Source organism: Podarcis tiliguerta (assembly GCF_965153285.1).
Source record: "Podarcis tiliguerta genome assembly, chromosome: Z".
Lineage (NCBI taxonomy): Eukaryota > Metazoa > Chordata > Lepidosauria > Squamata > Lacertidae > Podarcis > Podarcis tiliguerta.
Window position 1 is genome coordinate 24,349,543 of NC_139553.1, and position 18,867 is coordinate 24,368,409.

Sequence of the window (18,867 nt, forward strand, 5' to 3'; positions counted from 1 at the left end):
CTTCTGAGAATCTTACTCTCAAGTGAGAATCACAAGGCTGTGAAGCACTTACATCTTCAGAGCTGTAAAATACGTCAGGTCAAGTGCTGTGTTGTAAACAAGAAGAGACGTCATTTGGCAGAGCTGAGGCTGGGAGAGACACAACATAGCTGATTATCTTTGCCCAGCTTGCATTCTCAGTCTCTCCTTGTGCCGATGACCACCACCCCCAGATGCCCCCAAAGACAGCTGGCGCATATTCCTCACGTCACCAAGGAAGGTTCTTAACAGCATAAGCTAAACCTGGCATACACAAGGGTAAGGAACCTGTGTTCCTCAATGCATTGTTGGACTCCAGCTCTTATAAGCCCTCACCAGCAGGACCAATGGGAGTCCAACAAAATCTGGAGGGATACTGGTCTCTGAGTCCTGGTATAGACAGTAGCCATAGACCTGTCAGCTGTCCCTCCAAGTGTCCCTATTTTCCAGGCACAGTCCCAGATTTACAGAAGCCATCCCAGTTTCTGATTAGATCCCGGAATGTCCCACTTTTCCGTAGGAAACCCCTATTTTGATTGGAGAAATGTTGGAGTGTATGGAGTTATATGACCCCTGAGCCAAGGAGATAAATAACTATATTATACAACCTTTAGAAGACAGCCCTGTATAGGACAGTTTTTTAATGTTCAATGTTTTTATATATGTTGGAAGCCGCCCAGAGTGGCTGGGGCAACCCAGTTAGATGAATGGTGTATAATGATGAGAGAACAGGACATCCCTATTTTCATCAAAGCAATGTTGGAGGGTACATAATCAATCCCACTTCCAAGGGAACTCCGGGAATTGCAGTTCTGTTAGGGGAACAGGCCCCCACTAAGAACTCTCAGTGCCCTTAGCAACTTGGGTACAGGAAACCTTAAGGACTGCCTGGTTCCTAATACCACTGCCTGATCACTGAGATCTTCTGGAATCTTCTGAGATGTTCCTCATGCCTTGGAAACTCAGCTAAAGGAGCTGTATGTTGTGCATTGTGGACCCAGTTTTGTGGAACTCCCTCCCAGATGAGATGAGACATGCCCCCTTCCTGTTAAAGCTCTGGTGTTTGATGAAAACTTGTCTATTTTGGCATGTGTTTTAGGTGATCTTTTCTTACTGCATTCCTTTTCTAACATCATTGTATGCTGCTTAGAAACTACAGAATATAAATGTTTGATATAAGTAAGTAAGTAAACACACACCAATGAGATCTGTGGGCATTTTGCATTTTTGAAACTCAGCCTTTCAGCATGTGGCAGTGTCACTGGAGTGTCACACGGACGTTAAAGCAGGGCAAATTAATTAACAGGAATTTATGGAGTGCTCTTTCTTCCCCAGTTTGTATATTCTTTCATCTCCTGGTTGTTATTATTAGATGTAAATGAATCCCACAAGCCTTAGCAAAGAACAACCAGAATCTTCAGGTCTGGACTAGTTTCAGACCAACTGGGTTTCCTGTGACCTCCAGTATGACCCATATATCAACCCAGACTTGATGGAAAACTAAGCCAGAAGCATTTCAGACACAGACTGCCCTTTGACTATCCAATTGTCCAGGAGTCATGGGTTGAGTCAACTCTGAATGAAGCTTACAGTAATCTTCCCTATCCCGCAGTTGAGTCATTTCTGGCTAACAGCATATGATTTAATTCTGAATATGCCTTTATATCCAAACCCCATTAAAAACATGACATTAAAACACAGACTAGTGTGTGCCAGAGTATTGTATCTGGATGACTTAGATCTATACTTCTCTATCTGTTTATTCTATGTATGATACTTTTCCTTTAAAGGCTTTGAAAGAATTTTATCCTGTTCTACCAGATTTCATTAAGTACTAGCAGCCTCATACCCAATATTGCTCAGGAATTCTGTGAAAAAGAAAAATCAATGAAGTTGTGAAATCAGTGGTTAAAATCAGTATACCTTTGAAAGGTTCAGTCCACCATTTTGATTCAAAATGGCATCCAACTGTCTTCTGAAAATAATAAAGGTCTCAGGAGCCATCTTGAAAAAGTTGGTTATGACATCTCAATATATGTCTAAGTATAACAGGCAGAGAACTTTCCAAAATACCTAACAGATATTTATTACTTTCCCTCCTACTTCCAAAGAGCTGGATCATCCTCGCAACAGCCCTGTGAGGTAGTTTAGGCTGAGAGATACCGACTGTAACCTTTAATTGTCGGGGTTTCTTTTTGTTTTTTGTTTGCAGTTCTAGAGATGGGGTATCTTACTGCTCAAAGCTTTCCAATTAGTGACTCAATGCCAGAACTGAGAGCCATACCCCTTTAAAATCTAGTAGTTCTAACCCTTACAGAGACTCAAAGTAAACCTTTTCATGTTTAAGAAAGTTTGAAGGCTTCTCCCCTGGTCTGTTTTTTATATTAAGTCTGCCTCTTAGCTGCCAGATGTTCAGAAAACACCTTGTAGGCCCTTCGTAGGTGGTGGTGGAAGAAATGACTCACATATCAGAAACTGAATCAACAGGTGTGGATTCTACTATCACCTTTGTGATGAGAGCATCATGCTCCTTCACTGCATTCCCGACCTTTACTTCACCTCTCATGTTGCCATTATCTACCTGACATTTCTGTTTAGGCCACCCTCTGACTTGTATCCAAGGTGGCACAAATGAGAGACAGTGTGATGCCGTGGTCAGATACCACTAGGACCAGGACCTGGGTGACCAGGGTCGCAAATCCCCACTCAGTCACGAAGCCAATAGGTGGCATTGGGCCAGTTACTGCCCCTCAGCCTCACCTACCTCACAGGCTTGTTGTGGGAATTAAATGTGGAGTGGGGGGGGGGGCAGACTACTGAGCTCCTTTGAGAAAAAGGTGCAGTGAGTAAACAAAATATAAAGTGGGGGCTCAAACAATCATCTAGTTGGTCGCTGTGAGGACAGAATGCTGGGTGAGGTGGCCTGACCTAGCAAGCCTTGTGCTATTTTCTGGATCTTGAATAGTTGGAAAGGCAGGTCTTTCCATTCTCTTCCTCATCCTGCATCCAGGGCCAGCCTGCCCATAAGGCAAGCTAAAGCAATTGCATCAGTTTGGCGGTTGGAGAAAGAAAGGAGAGGCAGCAGATCAGGGCCTATGAGGACCTCCGCCACTTCCTGCGCCATCACCCCTGACTCCTCTGCCCTCCCAGTGCCGATTCATCCTCCACTGCCACCTTCTCCCCCTCCCCACTGCTGCTGCTTACTCGCTCCCCCCCTCCACATGGCCTCTTTTTGGTCCCCTTTTTCTTATAATTGGGGAGGCAGAGGAGTCCGTGGGACAGGGGATGAGTCAGTGGCAGCAGATGGCAGAGAAGGAGTTTTAAATATGCAATGGCTTTAACTATCTTCATATATGTAAATGTTTTATTTTTTCCTATATTGTTATACTACACCTCAAGAGCAATTTAGGACTGGTGACGTTGCTATCATCTCCTTGATCAAAATGCTCAGGCAGCTGTTGAGATGTATAATGAAATCAAGAAAGCACCCAAAAGAAGAAGCATTCTTGTACAGTGGTACCTCGGGTTACAGATGCTTCAGGTTACAGATTCTGCTAACCCAGAAATAGTACTTCGGATTAAGAACTTTGCTTCAGGATGAGAACAAAAATCATGTGGCAGCGGCGCAGCGGCAGCAGGAGACCCCATTAGCTAAAGTGGTACCTCAGGTTAAGAACAGTTTCCGGTTAAGAATGGACTTCCAGAACGAATTAAGTTCTTAACCTGAGGTACCACTGTAATAACTTTAGAGTTCAATAACTTTAGAAAAGGGTCTCTTGTAAGGAAATTACTGCAGTCACTGTCGTGGTTGCAATGGGTGACTTCAACTACCCTCACATACACTGAAGACAAATGAGAAAGGTTTGATGGTGCTCCTGTAAAAGTGGGCATGTTATTTGCATTTCATAAAAGGGAAACAGAATAATGCAGAGACTGGTGGCTTCCAGTGGCATCCGGTAGCATTCAGTACCTTTGAAAAGCAGGTACCAGTTTTTCTGGAATCCTCATAAATTAAATCAGCCACAGAACCCGGATAGGGTTGCATATTCCCTCAGTACTAATTCTGAGCAACCTTCACGTATCTCCAGCCACATCTGCTTCTCATGTGATTTCCAGCATAATTGCAAGGCAATTTAAAAAAAAAAAAAAAAAGCTCTGAAGGCTTCTCTTTGCCTCTTCTTTGTGGCATGACCAGCACTAAATTTAACCGCATGATACATTCCTAGCAAAACAAAGCCCCTTCATTGCATTGGAACAGGCAGAAATACCAAGGTCTGCATCTCCTGATGCAAATGTAATGGGAATCCTGAGCACCCTTGCATGTAGGGCCGTGTGGTCCAATGCGCAGGACAGGGCCACATGCAGCCCTTGAGGCCTTTTTTAGTGGCCCTTCAACATTTGATGTCATGCACCCAGCTCTCACACTGCCTTCCCAAAGCCGGATAAGTGAGGTGCTGGGCTTTGGGAAGGAGGAAGGAGGGTTCTGAGAGGGTCCTTAAGACCTCTTGCCTCCTTCCCAAATTGTATTTCACAATACAACGTTCTGAGAGGTGATATGATAGCCGGCTTCAAATATTTGAAGGGCTGTCACATGGTTGATGGAACAAGTCCGCTCACCTTTTCTAGGAAATGGAGCCAAGACTTTAACTGTCCAAGCTGCAGGAACAGCCTTCTTTTCAAAATGTTTATTTTCCATCAATCCATGCTCAGGTTTCTTGGTTAAAAAGGCTTTGGAAGGATGTGCATAGACTTAACCTCCCAGCTCCTGACAAGCACACCCTATAACTTTTGACATTCTAAAGCAGATTTGGAAAAAGCTGCCGGCTATTTGCTGGTCCCGCTTTGAGTATAGGCTAAGGTTACTAGATATCCCCGTTTCCCGGGGGCAGTCCCTGGATTTACAAATCAGTCCCCTGACAAAGTACATCTATTTAGTAGGAAGTTGAAAAGTGTCCCCAGATTCATTGAAAAAAATCTGGTAACCTTAGCATAGGCTCTTCAGGGCAGTATATTCTGTGGCATTCTTTGGAGCACTAAGAGTGGGGGAATGTGTCTATGAGCAAAACAGACTGGGCCAGGCGAGACAGAACGGTCTGGAACTATGTGATATTGCTGTTACCCAGGGGTCAGCAAACTTTTTCATCAGGGGGCCGGTCCACAGTCCCTCAGACCTTGTGGGGGGCTGGACTATATTTTGAAAAATATAAATACCCTGCAAACCAGTCCCACAGATGCCTCCGGACTTGAAGGAGGAATGCACTCTGCACGCGCTCAGGCGCTTGTCTCGGCAGCGCTTGCTCACCAGTGTTGTTGACGAGCAGCAGCAGCTCCATTGGCCTGTAATCACGGAGCTCACAGACGGTGTGCACCATGCACTGCTGCCTGTCGTCTGAGGCCAGGTCAGTGAGCAGGCCATGCTCGTGGAGCACTGGGCAGGCGATGTGCAGCTTGCTTTCCGGTTGCTCCAGCGTGGCCACAGAGCGCACCAGCAGCAGCAGCATCGAGCCGGGTGCCAGGTGCACCAAGCTCTGGCTGAAGCCCCGCGACACGCCCGTCACAATGCCCATGACGCAGCCCAGACCCACCGCCTGCCCACCAGCCTCTCCATCCATGGCTGCGCCGGTTTTACATCAGTTCGCGGGCGACAAGGCTTTGGATTGGCTTCAGGAACTTCCTGCAGCCAATCCAAAGCTGCACCAATGTCACTGCCCACCTGGATGCTGTGCCAGCGATGCGGAAGTCAGTCCCTGTGCAGCGAGGCATCCACAGCGCATGGAGACTGACCAAGCAGGTGGCAGCATCCGCAGGCCGATTTATGAGCCTGGGGGGCTGCATCCGGCCCCCGAGCCATATTTTGCTGACCTCTGCTCTTACCCCATCCTCCTTGTCCATTAACATCCAGGCATCCAAAACAGACCAGCTAGCCAAGGGTGCTACCATCTGCCTCCCCACATTTGGGAGTGCTGGCCCATGCCCTGTTAAGAACAATAGGTGATTTCTGCATCTATGACCGATGTTCAAGGCCCCCTTTTCATTCATGAAGATGGATCCCCCCCCCCCCCGGTCAGGCATCAGTTCTCTAGTCTAGGGTCTTGCATAAGGCAGTTGCCGAGTGTGGCCTGCAAGTGCAACAGTTTGCCACCCAATCATTCAGAATTGGGGCAGCCACTATTGCCAGGAGTGGCTTGGGTGTCTCTGCTGAGGACATAAAGACCATGGGCAGATGGCAGTTGCAGGCCTACAAGAGGTATCTACATGGTCAGAAACAATAACTTACACCCTGCTCTATCCCAATTTCATTCCAGGGTCGTCTAGCAAGAACATTTGGATATGCGGGCACAGTATTGAACATTGGGCACAGATGCAGTCCATCACCACTGGCTTGGGAGCTGCACTCAGCCTCCCAATGGGATTCATTGGCTGGCCCACCAGGGCATGAAATGGCAAGAGTTTATGCCCTTGATCATGGCGAGAATCGAGTCACAAGGGCTGCCGTACAGCTTGATCATCCATTTGGGGGAAAACTATTTGGGCCAACGCAAGGGAATTGACTTAACGTCGGCTATAATCAAAGACTTGCAAATGCTGCAAAACTTGTACTCCACCATATGCCTTGGCTGGTCCGATATGCTTGAGTGACATCAGTGGTGGAACCCTGACCCAGTGGGAATCAACTGTGCAATTAAAGGTAAAGGGACCCCTGACCATTAGGTCCAGTCGTGACCGACTCTGGGGTTGCAGTGCTCATCTCGCTGGCCGAGGGAGCCGGTGTACAGCTTCCAGGTCATGTGGCCAGCATGACTAAGCCGCTTCTGGCGAACCAGAGCTGCACACCGAAACGCCATTTACCTTCCCGCTGGAGCAGTTCCTATTTATCTACTTGCACTTTGACGTGCTTTCGAACTGCTAGGTTGGCAGGAGCAGGGACCGATCAACGGGAGCTCACCCCGTTGTGGGGATTCAAACCACCGACCTTCTGATTGGCAAGTCCTAGGCTCTGTGGTTTAACCCACAGCACTACCTGCGTCCCTAACTGTGCAATTAGGTGCCGCATATTGCAGTGGGCTGACTGGGTGATTCAGCACCCCAATATTAAATTCTTGGAAGAGCCTCTTGTTTAGGCCTGATGCCATGCACCTTTTCTCCACAGGAAGCGATATTAGGTTAACGGACATTGTAGCAGGTATCAGGCTTGGATGCAGATGTAAGTGGTAAGCATTTTCCTCAATTGGTGGTTGGGCATCGGGGCAATCCTTTATCTTGGATGGAGGGGTGGTTGTAGCCTCCGCCTGCCCCTCCAAATGCTGGGGTATCCTGTTAAAGGGATCCAGGGTGGAGTGGTCATGTCCGTGTGCCCAGGCAGGGCCAGGGCCAATGGTGCTCCCCCAGACAGCGATCCCTGCGGGGGTCACCCTATGTGATGTAAGTTTTTGGAACCCTCCACCTGGACTGACCTATGCGTCATTTCTGGTGGGCAGGCTGGAAGTATTTTGATTGATTTGTTTATTTGCAAATAAATAAAAGGAAAACAAATAATCTGATTAATAAGATTAAAATGGAAGAGAAAGTAACAGGTAATACGAAAGAAATTAGGAAACAATTTATAAAATATTTTACAGATTTAAACCGAGCAGGACTAGAAAAGAAAGCAGAAATTGAAAGATATTTAAGACAATGTGCCAAAAATTCCAAATGAAAAATTAACAATATTAAATGCACCTATTAATATTACAGAGATCTCAGATGCCATTAAACAAGCAAAAATAGGTAAAGCACCAGTACCAGAAGGATTAACAACGAAATATTATTTAAAGAATTGCAAAATTATCTAATTCAACCACTACAAAATGTTATTAATCAAATTATAAATGCAGGACAAATACCTAAAACTTGGAAAGAGGCCTTTAATTTCAATGCAAGGAACAGACTTGGAGGAGGTTAAAATTACAGACCAATTTCATTATTAAAAATTAAGGATTATAAATTATTTGCAAATATACTAGCTAACAGAATGAAAGGCACCTTGCTAGAAATAATTAATCAAGATCAATAAGGATTTCTTCCAGGAAGACAGATGAAAGCTAACCTAAGGAATATAATAGATATAATGGAATATTTAGAGGTAAGGAATGAAAAACAGGCAGCCATGATGTTCTTTCCCCAGCATTGACTGTATAGGAATCTGGGAGCTGGAGCATCAGTAGAACAATCAACCTTTCAGAGCAACCAAATTAGTTCTCTCTCTTTTCTTTTTTTTTCTTGTCTCTTAAAAAAAATATATCAAAAAATCACAACACTTAGCTCTCTGTTTTTATTTTTATCTCATTAATGATCACAGAGGCTCCTTCTTCAGCTTAGTTATTGAGTAGATGAGGGCTTCCCCCATTAACAGAAGCTCTGTTATACAGCAAAATGCACAAAATAAGAATTGTTTCACATGCTGCTTTTTGTTCCTGGTGTTTCACTCTTTGAGATTGCTCAGCAATATGCTTCCTGATTCTTCTTCAGACACCAGAGCTGCCAGAATCAATATATAAAACAGCCAGTATAGCAACAGTAACATGTAAGGCCCAGTGAGTGGACATTTTACAGCATTGTTCCCCAGAGACTTCATTAGGCTCCTTTGCCACTAAAAGACAGGAGCTACTGACTGCCCAGCTGCCAGTGAAAATAGATGCTCCACCCAGTATTGACCAAAATGTCTTGTACTATGTGGTGCTGGTTGCTAGGTAACATGCACCAAGGTGTGGGACTCTCCCCCACGATCACCATTAGAGAACAATAGATGGTGGAACAGCAGTTCTCCATCCAACAATGTGTATGGAAATGCATATATAAGCGGATGGTGTGCATCGAAAGTATATGAGAATGGCATTATATTAGAAAAAACAGCTTGCAGAAATGGAGATGGTGCCATTGATGTGGAACTTCAGGTGCAGGGCTCCATTGGAGCTCTCCCCAGGCAGTGCCCCGTCCCCAACCAGACTTGTTAATGGTCCTAATTCCCACTCTTTTCAAGTGCTTTTGCATGGCTGGAATGTATTATCAAATGGTGATATTGCATATGAATTGCCTGGATGAAGAAGTAGTGTGTGTGAACCTTAAACTTCTGCTTGGCTGGAATGCAGCTTAATTCAGTGTTTTTGGTGGTCTGAAGATCCAGACTCAAAACACAATGGTAAAGGTGATAACAAGATGAGGGGAAGTGGCACATCCCTGCAATGGCAGTCTGTCTGTCTCAATAGGAGATCAACTTTTAGGGAAGGTGCTCTAGCCTTTTGATCATTTTAGGTATCTTGGGTAGAGATAATGTTTTCTGACTTTTGCATGGCTGGAATGTAGCCTAGGAAGCGACTTATGCTGAATCAGACCACTAGGTCCATGAAGCTTGGAACTTTCTTCATGGATTCACAGTGGATCTCTAGAATTTAAGGCAGGGGGCATTCCCAGCCCTACCAGGAGATGCCCAGTGACTGCACTGTCACTTTGCATTTCTTAGTACAGAAAGTATTGATCTGATGTGTAGAGGTCTTTCCTATTCTGATTAGTTTCAAGTGGGTTCTAGAAGGTTTCTTCTCTTTGTGAAAGAAAGTTTTCTTTCTATGTGAAGGAAACAGGAATAAGGGTTTTTTTGGGGGGTTATTTCTGCTGGGGAGCTGAGCTACAGTTGGCTTAAACTGGTTCTGTTATCTTTGTCAAGATTGTGCTGATTATAATAGTAAGACCAGGAGGAGCCTGAGTCTCACTCACTTCTCTCTCTCTCCCTCTCTTTTGTTTTCTTCCAGTGTTCTGTTTTCTGTATCCTGTAGTGTTGTTAAGTTTTAGTCTTGTTATAAGTTTTTGTAAGTTTTATTGTAAGTACTGCAACTGGATTTTTTATGGACTGTGCCAATCCTGAATGTACTGGATGAGTGACCATTATGTTCATTTGCCTTCAGTAGCAAGTAAAAGCTCTGCTGGATGAAGTACAATTGCCTCTGGTCTATTTTTGGGAACTCTGCCACGTGTTTGAGTTTTTTCCTCCCCAGAAGAAGCTGGGGTGACACCCAGGTCCTTCTGCATGGAAGGCAAGAGCTATGGCCCTTCAATACAAAGATGCTCTGGCCACTTTTGCCTCTGGCCACACCCACTTTGGTGTGACTGACTGCAGAGAAACCACAAAGAACTGAGAATTCCTTTAAGATTATTATTTTTTAAATATATATATATATTATTCAAGCTATAATGCCAACTTGCTTTTTCTCTCCTTTTTTGCATTTTACATATCGTGCATTTTTGCAATTGTGATTGTGTTAACTGTCTTGCAGTGTCACGAAAGACGGCATATAAATTTGCCAATTAAAAATAAATAGATTAAAATAAAATTGAGCACATTTTTGTTTTTGATGGTTTTAATTGGTTTTGATGGGTTTTCAATACAATTAAATGACTGACAGTGGCATTGATACACCATTTTGTTACATCTCTAGGGATGTGATCCAGTTGATTTTCTATCCAAATGGGATGGTTTTACGAATTTGAGCCATATTTGCAGTCACACACAACCCCAGGTTCCAGGATTTAACTCATGCATCCGGGCATGGAGCTGTGGAAGAAAAAAAGATAATGTCTCATAGGAAGATGTGGAATTGGGACCAGGGAGCAGAAACCTGGTAACTAGCTAATAGGGACACTCTAGCTGTATGGACACCTCAGCGCTAATATACATGCTAATTCCTTCATACTCTTTCCTTGTAGGGAAGGTGCTGTAGCCATTTGATCATTTTAGGTGCTCTTTCTGTACAAGGAAAGTTGGCTTAAGAGAACCAGCAACCCTTTCCCCTTTAATTCACAGGCAGGGTTGGCACCACTGCTGAAGCCCACACAGGAGTAGGAGGCCCATTGTAAGACCTTGCCGGTTCTGCTGCTGGCTTTTCACCTGCACTCTGCAAGTGGGTGAGTAGCAAAAGGAGCAAGGAGAAGAAAGACAACCTCCATTGCACACCTCCGCCACGCTCATTCTGGGAGGTAGTGCTGATTGGATCCAGAGCGAGAGGCAAGCAAATGAGCAGCAGGACCAATGGTGCAGAAGAGGTAGGCCCATTTAAGAAGGGGAGCACATAGAGATCGTGTTGTCCAAGCCTCTCTTCCCCAGAAAACACCCTAGAGCCCACACAGCTTACACTGCTGAGAGAAACTAATGCAACAAACGCTGCAGCCTGGGACCAGGATATATTGAGAGATGCACTTTCCGTCTGAAGCGGTTTGTGCTTGATCAGATCAATGGCCTCACCTCTGCTTTCTGATCTACCTCAGTCAGATGCCTGATTGAGGTAAAGGAGGCGCGTCTTTTATATTCAAGTAGCCTGACTGTGGAATGCCCTGCTGGACAGATCTCCCTGGATCCGTCACCAGTTGCTTCTATCAGGGCTATTTGGATTCACCTGTTCCATTAGACATCCCACTCTTGATCAGGTGATGGCTGATGCAATTGAAGATTTTTAAAATACGGTATATATTTTTATCTGCCTTTCTTTTATTTGGCTGTTTGGCTGTTTTTACATATGTTGTTTAATGCAATGTTCCTTAGCTTAATCTAACTTGTGTTCCATTTTTAGAAAGAGAAGGGAGGAAGGAAGGAAGGAAGGAAGGAAGGAAGGAAGGAAGGAAGGGAGAAAGAAAGAAAGAAAGGAAGAGAGAGAGAGAGAGAGAGAGAGAAAGAAAGAAAGAAAGAAAGAAAGAAAGAAAGAAAGAAAGAAAGAAAGAAAGAAAGAGAAACTTCACCATTATTTACCCCAAATTGAGAAATAATAGGTCATAAGATGACAACTACTCTTACCAGATTTCTGTAGATAGATAATCTTGTCCGCTGGCAAATCCAGGGATTTGGCGACAGCCTTGTATATGTCTATTATGTCAGCTGATGGTTCTGGTTCCCTAGCTTCAGACCCCAAAAAGATGTCACATTAAGAATTAGGATGAGGAAAGAGAGGGGGAAGGAACAGACATATTTTGGGTTGGGAGCACATAGTTAAAGAGGTATAAGATAAAGCCTTATTTGCTGCTATCATGATTGAGTGAAGAATTAATAAATATTTAACAAACTTAGTGAGAATCTAGTGAGCTTCATAACATGCAACTTTCTGAACAAAGCTCACAGAAAGCCATTTAGGTTATTTATCCTGCAATGTTAATCTGTTATAACCTTGGTTTGAGTACACAAAACCTGCATAACCCTGAAACCAATCATTCATTGTTGTGAGTAGTATTCTTATGACCTACCATAAATGAATGGATACTGGAAACATTCCTAGGGTAAAAGAGTATGCCTTTATGCAGAAAACATGTCTGACAAAACGTAATGGTATCTACCATAACCCCAGTTTCAGGGACCTGTTTTTATAAGTAGTCTTTCATGTTTTAATTCTATCCATGCTTAATTGTTTTTAATGATGGCTTTTTCTATGTTTTTTCTTATTTTTAATTTGTAAGCCACCTTGAGTCTCTGTCAGGGAAAAATGTGAGGGTATAATTAATTAATTAATTAATTAATTAAAGCATGGGAATCGCCACCAAAAGGATAGTAAAGGGACCCCTGACCATTAGGTCCAGTTGCGGATGACTCTGGGGTTGCGGCGCTCATCTCGCTTTATTGGCCAAGGGCACCGGCATACAGCTTCCGGGTCATGTGGCCAGCATGACTAAGCCACTTCTGGTGAACCAGAGCAGCACACGGAAATGCTGTTTACCTTCCCGCTGCAGCTGTACCTATTTATCTACTTGCACTTCGTGCTTTCAAACTGCTAGGTTGGCAGGATCTGGGACGGAATAATGGGAGCTCATCCTGTCACGGGGATTCGAACCACCAACCTTCTGATCAGCAAGCCCTAGGCTCTGTGGTTTAACCCACAGCATCACCCGCGTCCACCAAAAGGATGGACAGCTTTAAAAGGGGAACATGGACAGCCTTAAAAGGGGAACAGGCCAATAGAAAGTACCATTTAACCTACCATAACAATGCAGACACAATGTATAATAGCGCATAAATCTGTTCTAAAATATCTAGCTGTGCTGGCTGAATATATCTTTCAAATGCTCACTGTACCACAGGACTAAAATACAAAGGGTTGCTCACAACCTTGAAATCCAGGTGATGCAGATAATGTGCAGCAGACATATTTCTGAAAACAGGTCAGATGCATTTTGATTCATAAAATCTTCAGTGGCATATAGTTTATGAATGACTTCTGCTTGTGCATGAAGCCAATTCATATAATGTATTATGCTGCTGAATATTCAGAATTTGAGAAAAGTGACCTAAAGTTCTTTTATAATGCAGCAGTGTCCAAGCCTCTACAATTCACATTGATTCAAGATGATGCTCAGTCCATCTTAAGTCCTGGATCTGCTCAAAAACTTTGGCTATGTTCTCCATGTCATTTTTCTCCAGAGGTCATAGAATCATAGAACTAATGAGCAGTACTAGCTGAAGCACTGGATTAGCGCCACGACTTCAAGCAAGTTCCATTTTCTTAGGTTTTAGCTCATACAGTTCATTCAAATGAATGTTACAAAACCAAATGCTGCCATTTTTCTTTATAAGAAGAACTTGGGAGAAGATGATTTGTGTGGAAATGAAGAAAGAGACATATTTTCCTCTCCCCAACAACATCATTTCCAGTTTAGATTGTACTTCAGTGAGTGGAACATTTCTGGTGGGTCTAAAGAAAAATAACCACTGTATTTTTATATTTTTAGTTGGCAGGTATACCTGACACATCCAATAGCACACACTCCTTGCAAACACACACACCAGTGCACTCCCCCCCCCCCCGTTCCACAATGGTACATACTATAAAGATGAAGGGCCTTCATTATTGCTGTCTCAACGAAAAATATGTGATAACGGCTGTAATCTGCTTTCACGAAATATAAGGTGTTCTGCCCTAGATGTGAAAAAGAACCACAAAAAATATTCTTTAAGGGTGCATATATCGCTTTTCCCTGTACAGATCTGATAGGTATGTGGCCTTTTGACTAAATAGAAACCTTATGAGGTAAATCTAATCCCCAATTAATGCAAACCCTTTGGCACAATTAAAGCTTATGAGGGAGTCTTAAAGCTCGAAAACTGAAATATAAAAAGAACTTACTCAGTTCAATTCCCAACAAGTTATTTTATATGCTCATTTTAACCATATGAACACCTATTTATTTATTTGTTTATTTATTGATAAAAATTGTATATTACAATTTTATAAAGCAAATAGCAAAACAGTTTACAACATTTTTCTAATATGTAGTTAGACTCACTGAACACACTGCACTCAAGTATATGCATGTTTACACCAAATAAGTCCTATGCCCAAGTGAAAAACAAGTAAGGACATTTGTATGTTGCCCATGGTTCATGGCTCAGAAGAACAAAATGGCATAGCCTCATTTGATTTTTCAAAACTGTATTGAACTATGTTCATTTTAAATAGTGTAATACAATAAATAACCTTACCCATTTGAATGTCCAGAGGCAGCCATTTAAAGCATGGGCCTCAAGAAGGGCATTCAAGATGTCTAGCTGCGCTGGAGGCCTCTCCTACCTTATATCCTTTGGAGTAGGACGGTCCGATGAAGAACTGATTCTACCACCACCGTTACCACCCCCACCCCCCCGTATATGGGCAAAGACTTCATCATGCCATGTTTGGTTTGGTTTTAGTTTTTAAACGTTTTATCACTTCTCAGAGGAATCCAAAGTTTAAAAAGTCTCTTGCCAACAACCTATCTGTGATTATCCTCAAGGACCGAGTTGCAATATTAAGCCCCCATTAGGAAGCCCTAACTGGTGAGGAGAGAGGTAGAGAGAGCAGAGGTGGTTTGAGAACAGATTGGTTTCCCATGGAGGTGGGTAAAATATTATAAATTCCCTCCAGCCTAAGGGAGGAATGAGCCACTTGAAGTTACCTTTTGTATATATTCCAGGCTTCTCACCCGGAATCAATCGATTCACCACCTCTTTGCATTCATTATCTCTGGCAGGGGGGAAAAATATATAAGATCAGAAAAGTGTCTACAACAGGAAACATCCTCCCACCCCATCCATACCTGAACCAACTGAAATTCTGACCTAGGGAAGTCTTGTGAGTCTATGTAGGGAAATCCTTGCCAATCCGGTGCCCTCCCAATGTTCTAGACTAAACTTCACCAGCCCCAGCCGGTATGGCTGCATGATACAGAAACTAATAGGAACATGACTGGACTGGTTGGGGTTGATAGGGACTGTAATCCTAAACATCTAGAGCAGCCTTTCTCAACCTTGGGTCCCCAGATGTTTTTGGCCTACAACTCGCTGGTCCTGTGAGCTAGGGATCATGGGAGTTGTAGGCCAAAAACATCTGGGGACCAAAGGTTGAAAACCACTGATCTAGAGGGCACCAGGTGTTTCTTGACTATGAAGCTCTGAGATGGTTCCACAGCAAATGAAATGCTCCTGAGTGTTCTTGCTACTTTTGGGCTAAGTTCTTGGGGGTTGGTTATCTGGTAAAGCGTGAGAGTCTAAAGCACTTACATTTCAAGTGATGAGTCAAAAAGTCCAATCCAATGTGAGAAATTGCTGGGCAGGACCTTGGAGAATTTTTCTTTGGCATGTTTGCCCAGAGTTCTCTCAGAATCAGGCATGCTAATGCCTTCTGAGGCCTTATTATGTCAGGCTGGTCTGATAGCTCTTGAAAAGCTCTTGAAAAGGTATTCTGCATCTGCTTGCTCTTACAGGAAGGAGGTGAGAAGGACAGCCTAGAAAGCGTATATTTCTGAGCCTGACAACTCCAGCAACATCACATCCTCTGACCTGGATGGTTATGGGGGGGGGGGGGTTCTGCAACTCTCCAGGTATTGATTCCTTGCCCAACATGATGGGCAACACAAGTAGCTGCCTGGGGAATAGAGTTCTGGAGACTGTGGTGGCTAATGGGGAACCCCACACAGAAAACATTTTGCCATCAAAATGTAAAGAGAAGGATTCAGGGAGGAAGGTGGATGAGCATATCTTCTTTCAACATGCATAATATTCTGTCCCTACAAACTTGCAGAATTGCAGCTGTCAAGACTCTAGAATTTTAGTGATTACCCCACTTCGAAAAGTGTATTCATGAATCTTGAAGCACAAAGAAAGGTAGTGATCAAAGTAATCCAAGAGAACTTACTGATAAGCCTCTGCTACATAAACCAATTCTCCATTGTTTTCAGGTTCCACTGTAATAAGATGTCTGGTGTAATGCGTTAGTTCACCTCTATCTATCGCCATTGCAACGAGAGTCCATCTTCCCGCCAACTAAAAAAAGAAGTTGGTATAGTGTGTTTTTTTCCAGAAATGCATGCAGGGAAATGATCATCTTTCCTCTCGCATCATTCCAGGCAGCAATGCCCACTCTGTTTTTCCCCCTTAAGGCACCTCGACTAGTGTAAGATACCTTAGCTTGGAAGAATCAGAGGATACAAACAGAACTCTCTCACATAGCTTATGACCTTCTTGGATCCTCTGTACAAAGGGAAAATGGCGTCACTGATGTGGTGGCCTGCTTTAGGATTTATCTATTTTTCAGCCATGGCAATAAAGAGAATTTTTACAGCTCTCCAACCAGAGGTAGGTAAGGGCCATGTTATGTGCTGTGTGTCACTAATCCACTAATCTCTCTCTCTCTCTCTCTCTCTCTCTCTCTCTCTCTCTCTCTATCTCTCTCGTGTGTGTGTCCAGCACACATACACACACAGCACCACAATTTCAGTGTCCCTCCCTCTTTCTATCACACAGTTTACTTTTACGGGAAATGTGGTCTTTTTCTCTTCCCAGAAAAAATATGTGAAAAGTGTAAAACTGTGTTACTACTCTTCTGCATCACAGCACTTTTACCCTTCACATTATAGATAGGTTTTGCTTTATTTCAGTTGTGTGTTATTTGAAAAGCAATAAAGATTACTGTGCAATGATGTGTGGGAAGATGCCATGTAGAAGCATCTCCTTCTGACATCATGGTGTGGTTGCGTAGCAGAGAGAAGAGAAGAGAAATGAAATGCTACTTTAGTCTGAGATCACAAATCAGCCACAAGAGGCACATGAATGTAGCAAGTGCTACAGAATTACTCTTCAGTAAGGAAGTAGTTTTTGCTTTGTATTGTGGGGACTGTAGACAGTGTTTGGTGGGATGGGGCTTCATTATGAACATTATGAAATAATCACAAACTTTGAAAGGAAAAATAAAGGGCAGTGCTTAGCAGCAGCAATGCAGAAATTTATTTATTTATTTAAATCTGTAACAATTTCACAATTAAGAGATCTTTGGCACAACAAAAAACTCTCTTGGGGAGACAGATCTGGCCCGCAGGCTGAAAGACCCCTGACATAAAGACAGTAAGAGCTGGAAGTAAAATTCATACAAGTTCAAATCTATACTCAAAATCCAAACCTGGGAGTTTGTGATTTACAGTGACCAAGTAAATAAAAGACCATATCCCAGAATGTCCCATATCCCATATGTCAAAGATCTCCAGATGGTGCTATTTAATGCTCCCTTGTGCTAAAGAATTGTTGGAATATTTACCTGATCCGATCAGAAATGTGCAAAGGAAAAGTGCCAAAATTCTGACATGCTTTTTCCTTACAAAAGGTGGCAAACACAGAGCATCATCCCTTGAAGTGTTTAAAGCTAAACCCCAAACAGTTATTATATGGGGCTCAGATTTGGACAGGCCCTCAACTTGGATCTACAGAAGCTGTTCAATCTAAGATCCTAATGCAACTTTTTTCTGTTCCATCCTTTGTTCCAAATGCTTCATTGCACTTAGACGCTAATCTCCCCTCTATTGAATTACAGATTTGGTGTAGGACATTTATTTATTGGCTTTGCCTAAATTTAAACCCCACTGGTCTACTACACTTCGTATCGCAAGATAGGACATTTTATCCATGGTATGATTATTTTCCACCTTGACATTTTGGCACCCTATTTTGCAAAATTTAACAATTCCAAAATACAGACACGGTTTCACTTTCGCAAGATTGAATATGCTGTCTACGACTGTACTTGAGGGTCAATTTCAAAAAATTCCACTGGGAAAATGGTTATATCCAGGTGGAGATGGCAGTATGGAGTCAGTGGCTCATGTACTTGCACTCTATTTATAATGATTTGAGGAGTGAGGTTATTATTGCTGTATTATTGTCTATGCCTGGTCGCTTAACCATTGCAACTGTGTCCTTTCTTTTAGATGATCAAGATGACAGCAAAAACTGCAAGGTTTTTAGCGGGGGCAATTAGAATAAGATCTATTATTTGATTATTGATGTAAACCTCCAAAATGTATTTTGTATAGTTAAGTTTTTACCTCTTTCTTCAGTACATTTTATTGCTATGACTTGTGCCCCAAAATTCAAGGCCCCCAAATGGCAGTGCCAAATTATTGCCTCGCTGTTGACTTGGCACCTTGAACTGTTGCAGTAAAAGGAGAAATTGAACACTTATCTGGTTGCCACAGTCCTGGGAAACTGGCATTTGTAAGGCACAAGAGCTGTTACCTTTTGAACATCAAGGTCTGGCTGAATGTCGATGCTGTCTGAAGCTTGAAGCAAGTATAAGGAAGTCAACGCCAAACTTAACAGCACACGTGTCATCCTTGTAACGGGCTCGCCTTTGCACCAGATTTCTTCCTTCCTTCCTTCCTTCCTTTCTTTCATGATGGCTCTTTATAACCTTCAAAGTTTATCTAAGCATATCCACCTAGCCACCTCTTTGAAGCTAATTATTCACAGGGAAACAAGATAACCAGGCTATTTTCAGAAGAAATGGTTTCATCAGTACCCATATTCAGAAAGCTCTA

The 18,867-nt window shown here is 43.1% G+C and overlaps 1 protein-coding gene and 1 long non-coding RNA gene across 3 annotated transcripts in view; both read right to left on the reverse strand.

Annotated features, from left to right (window-relative positions):
• The window catches only part of LOC310669724, a 550,125-nt gene that overhangs the window by 58,411 nt on the left and 472,847 nt on the right, over positions 1-18,867 (reverse strand). The window lies entirely within an intron of this gene.
• On the reverse strand, positions 9,655-18,748 carry LOC310669664 (epididymal secretory protein 4-like). Of its 2 annotated transcripts, XM_083424120.1 has the most exons (6): positions 18,566-18,739; positions 16,197-16,324; positions 14,959-15,026; positions 13,851-13,943; positions 11,837-11,938; positions 9,655-10,603 (listed from the first exon to the last, which is right to left on the reverse strand). In XM_083424120.1, exons 1-6 carry the CDS (start codon positions 18,722-18,724, stop codon positions 10,584-10,586), a joined length of 570 nt encoding a protein of 189 aa, XP_083280246.1. In that variant the 5' UTR covers positions 18,725-18,739; the 3' UTR covers positions 9,655-10,583. The 2 variants fall into 2 exon arrangements, with proteins under 2 accessions (XP_083280246.1, XP_083280247.1); XM_083424121.1 differs by lacking the exon at positions 11,837-11,938 and having other exon boundaries at positions 18,566-18,748.

What these genes read in the sequence shown, in the direction of transcription:
- LOC310669664 (XM_083424120.1), bottom strand. Translation starts at nt 18,724, where the DNA reads ATGAAAGAAAGGAAGGAAGGAAGGAAGGAAGAAATCTGGTGCAAAGGC. An exon ending in CAGACCTTGATGTTCAAAAG is followed by an intron (nt 16,325 to 18,565) that starts GTAACAGCTCTT and finishes TTCTTTTTTTAG; the next exon opens with TTGGCGGGAAGATGGACTCT. An exon ending in TATCTATCTACAGAAATCTG is followed by an intron (nt 10,604 to 11,836) that starts GTAAGAGTAGTT and finishes TTTCTTCCACAG; the next exon opens with CTCCATGCCCGGATGCATGA.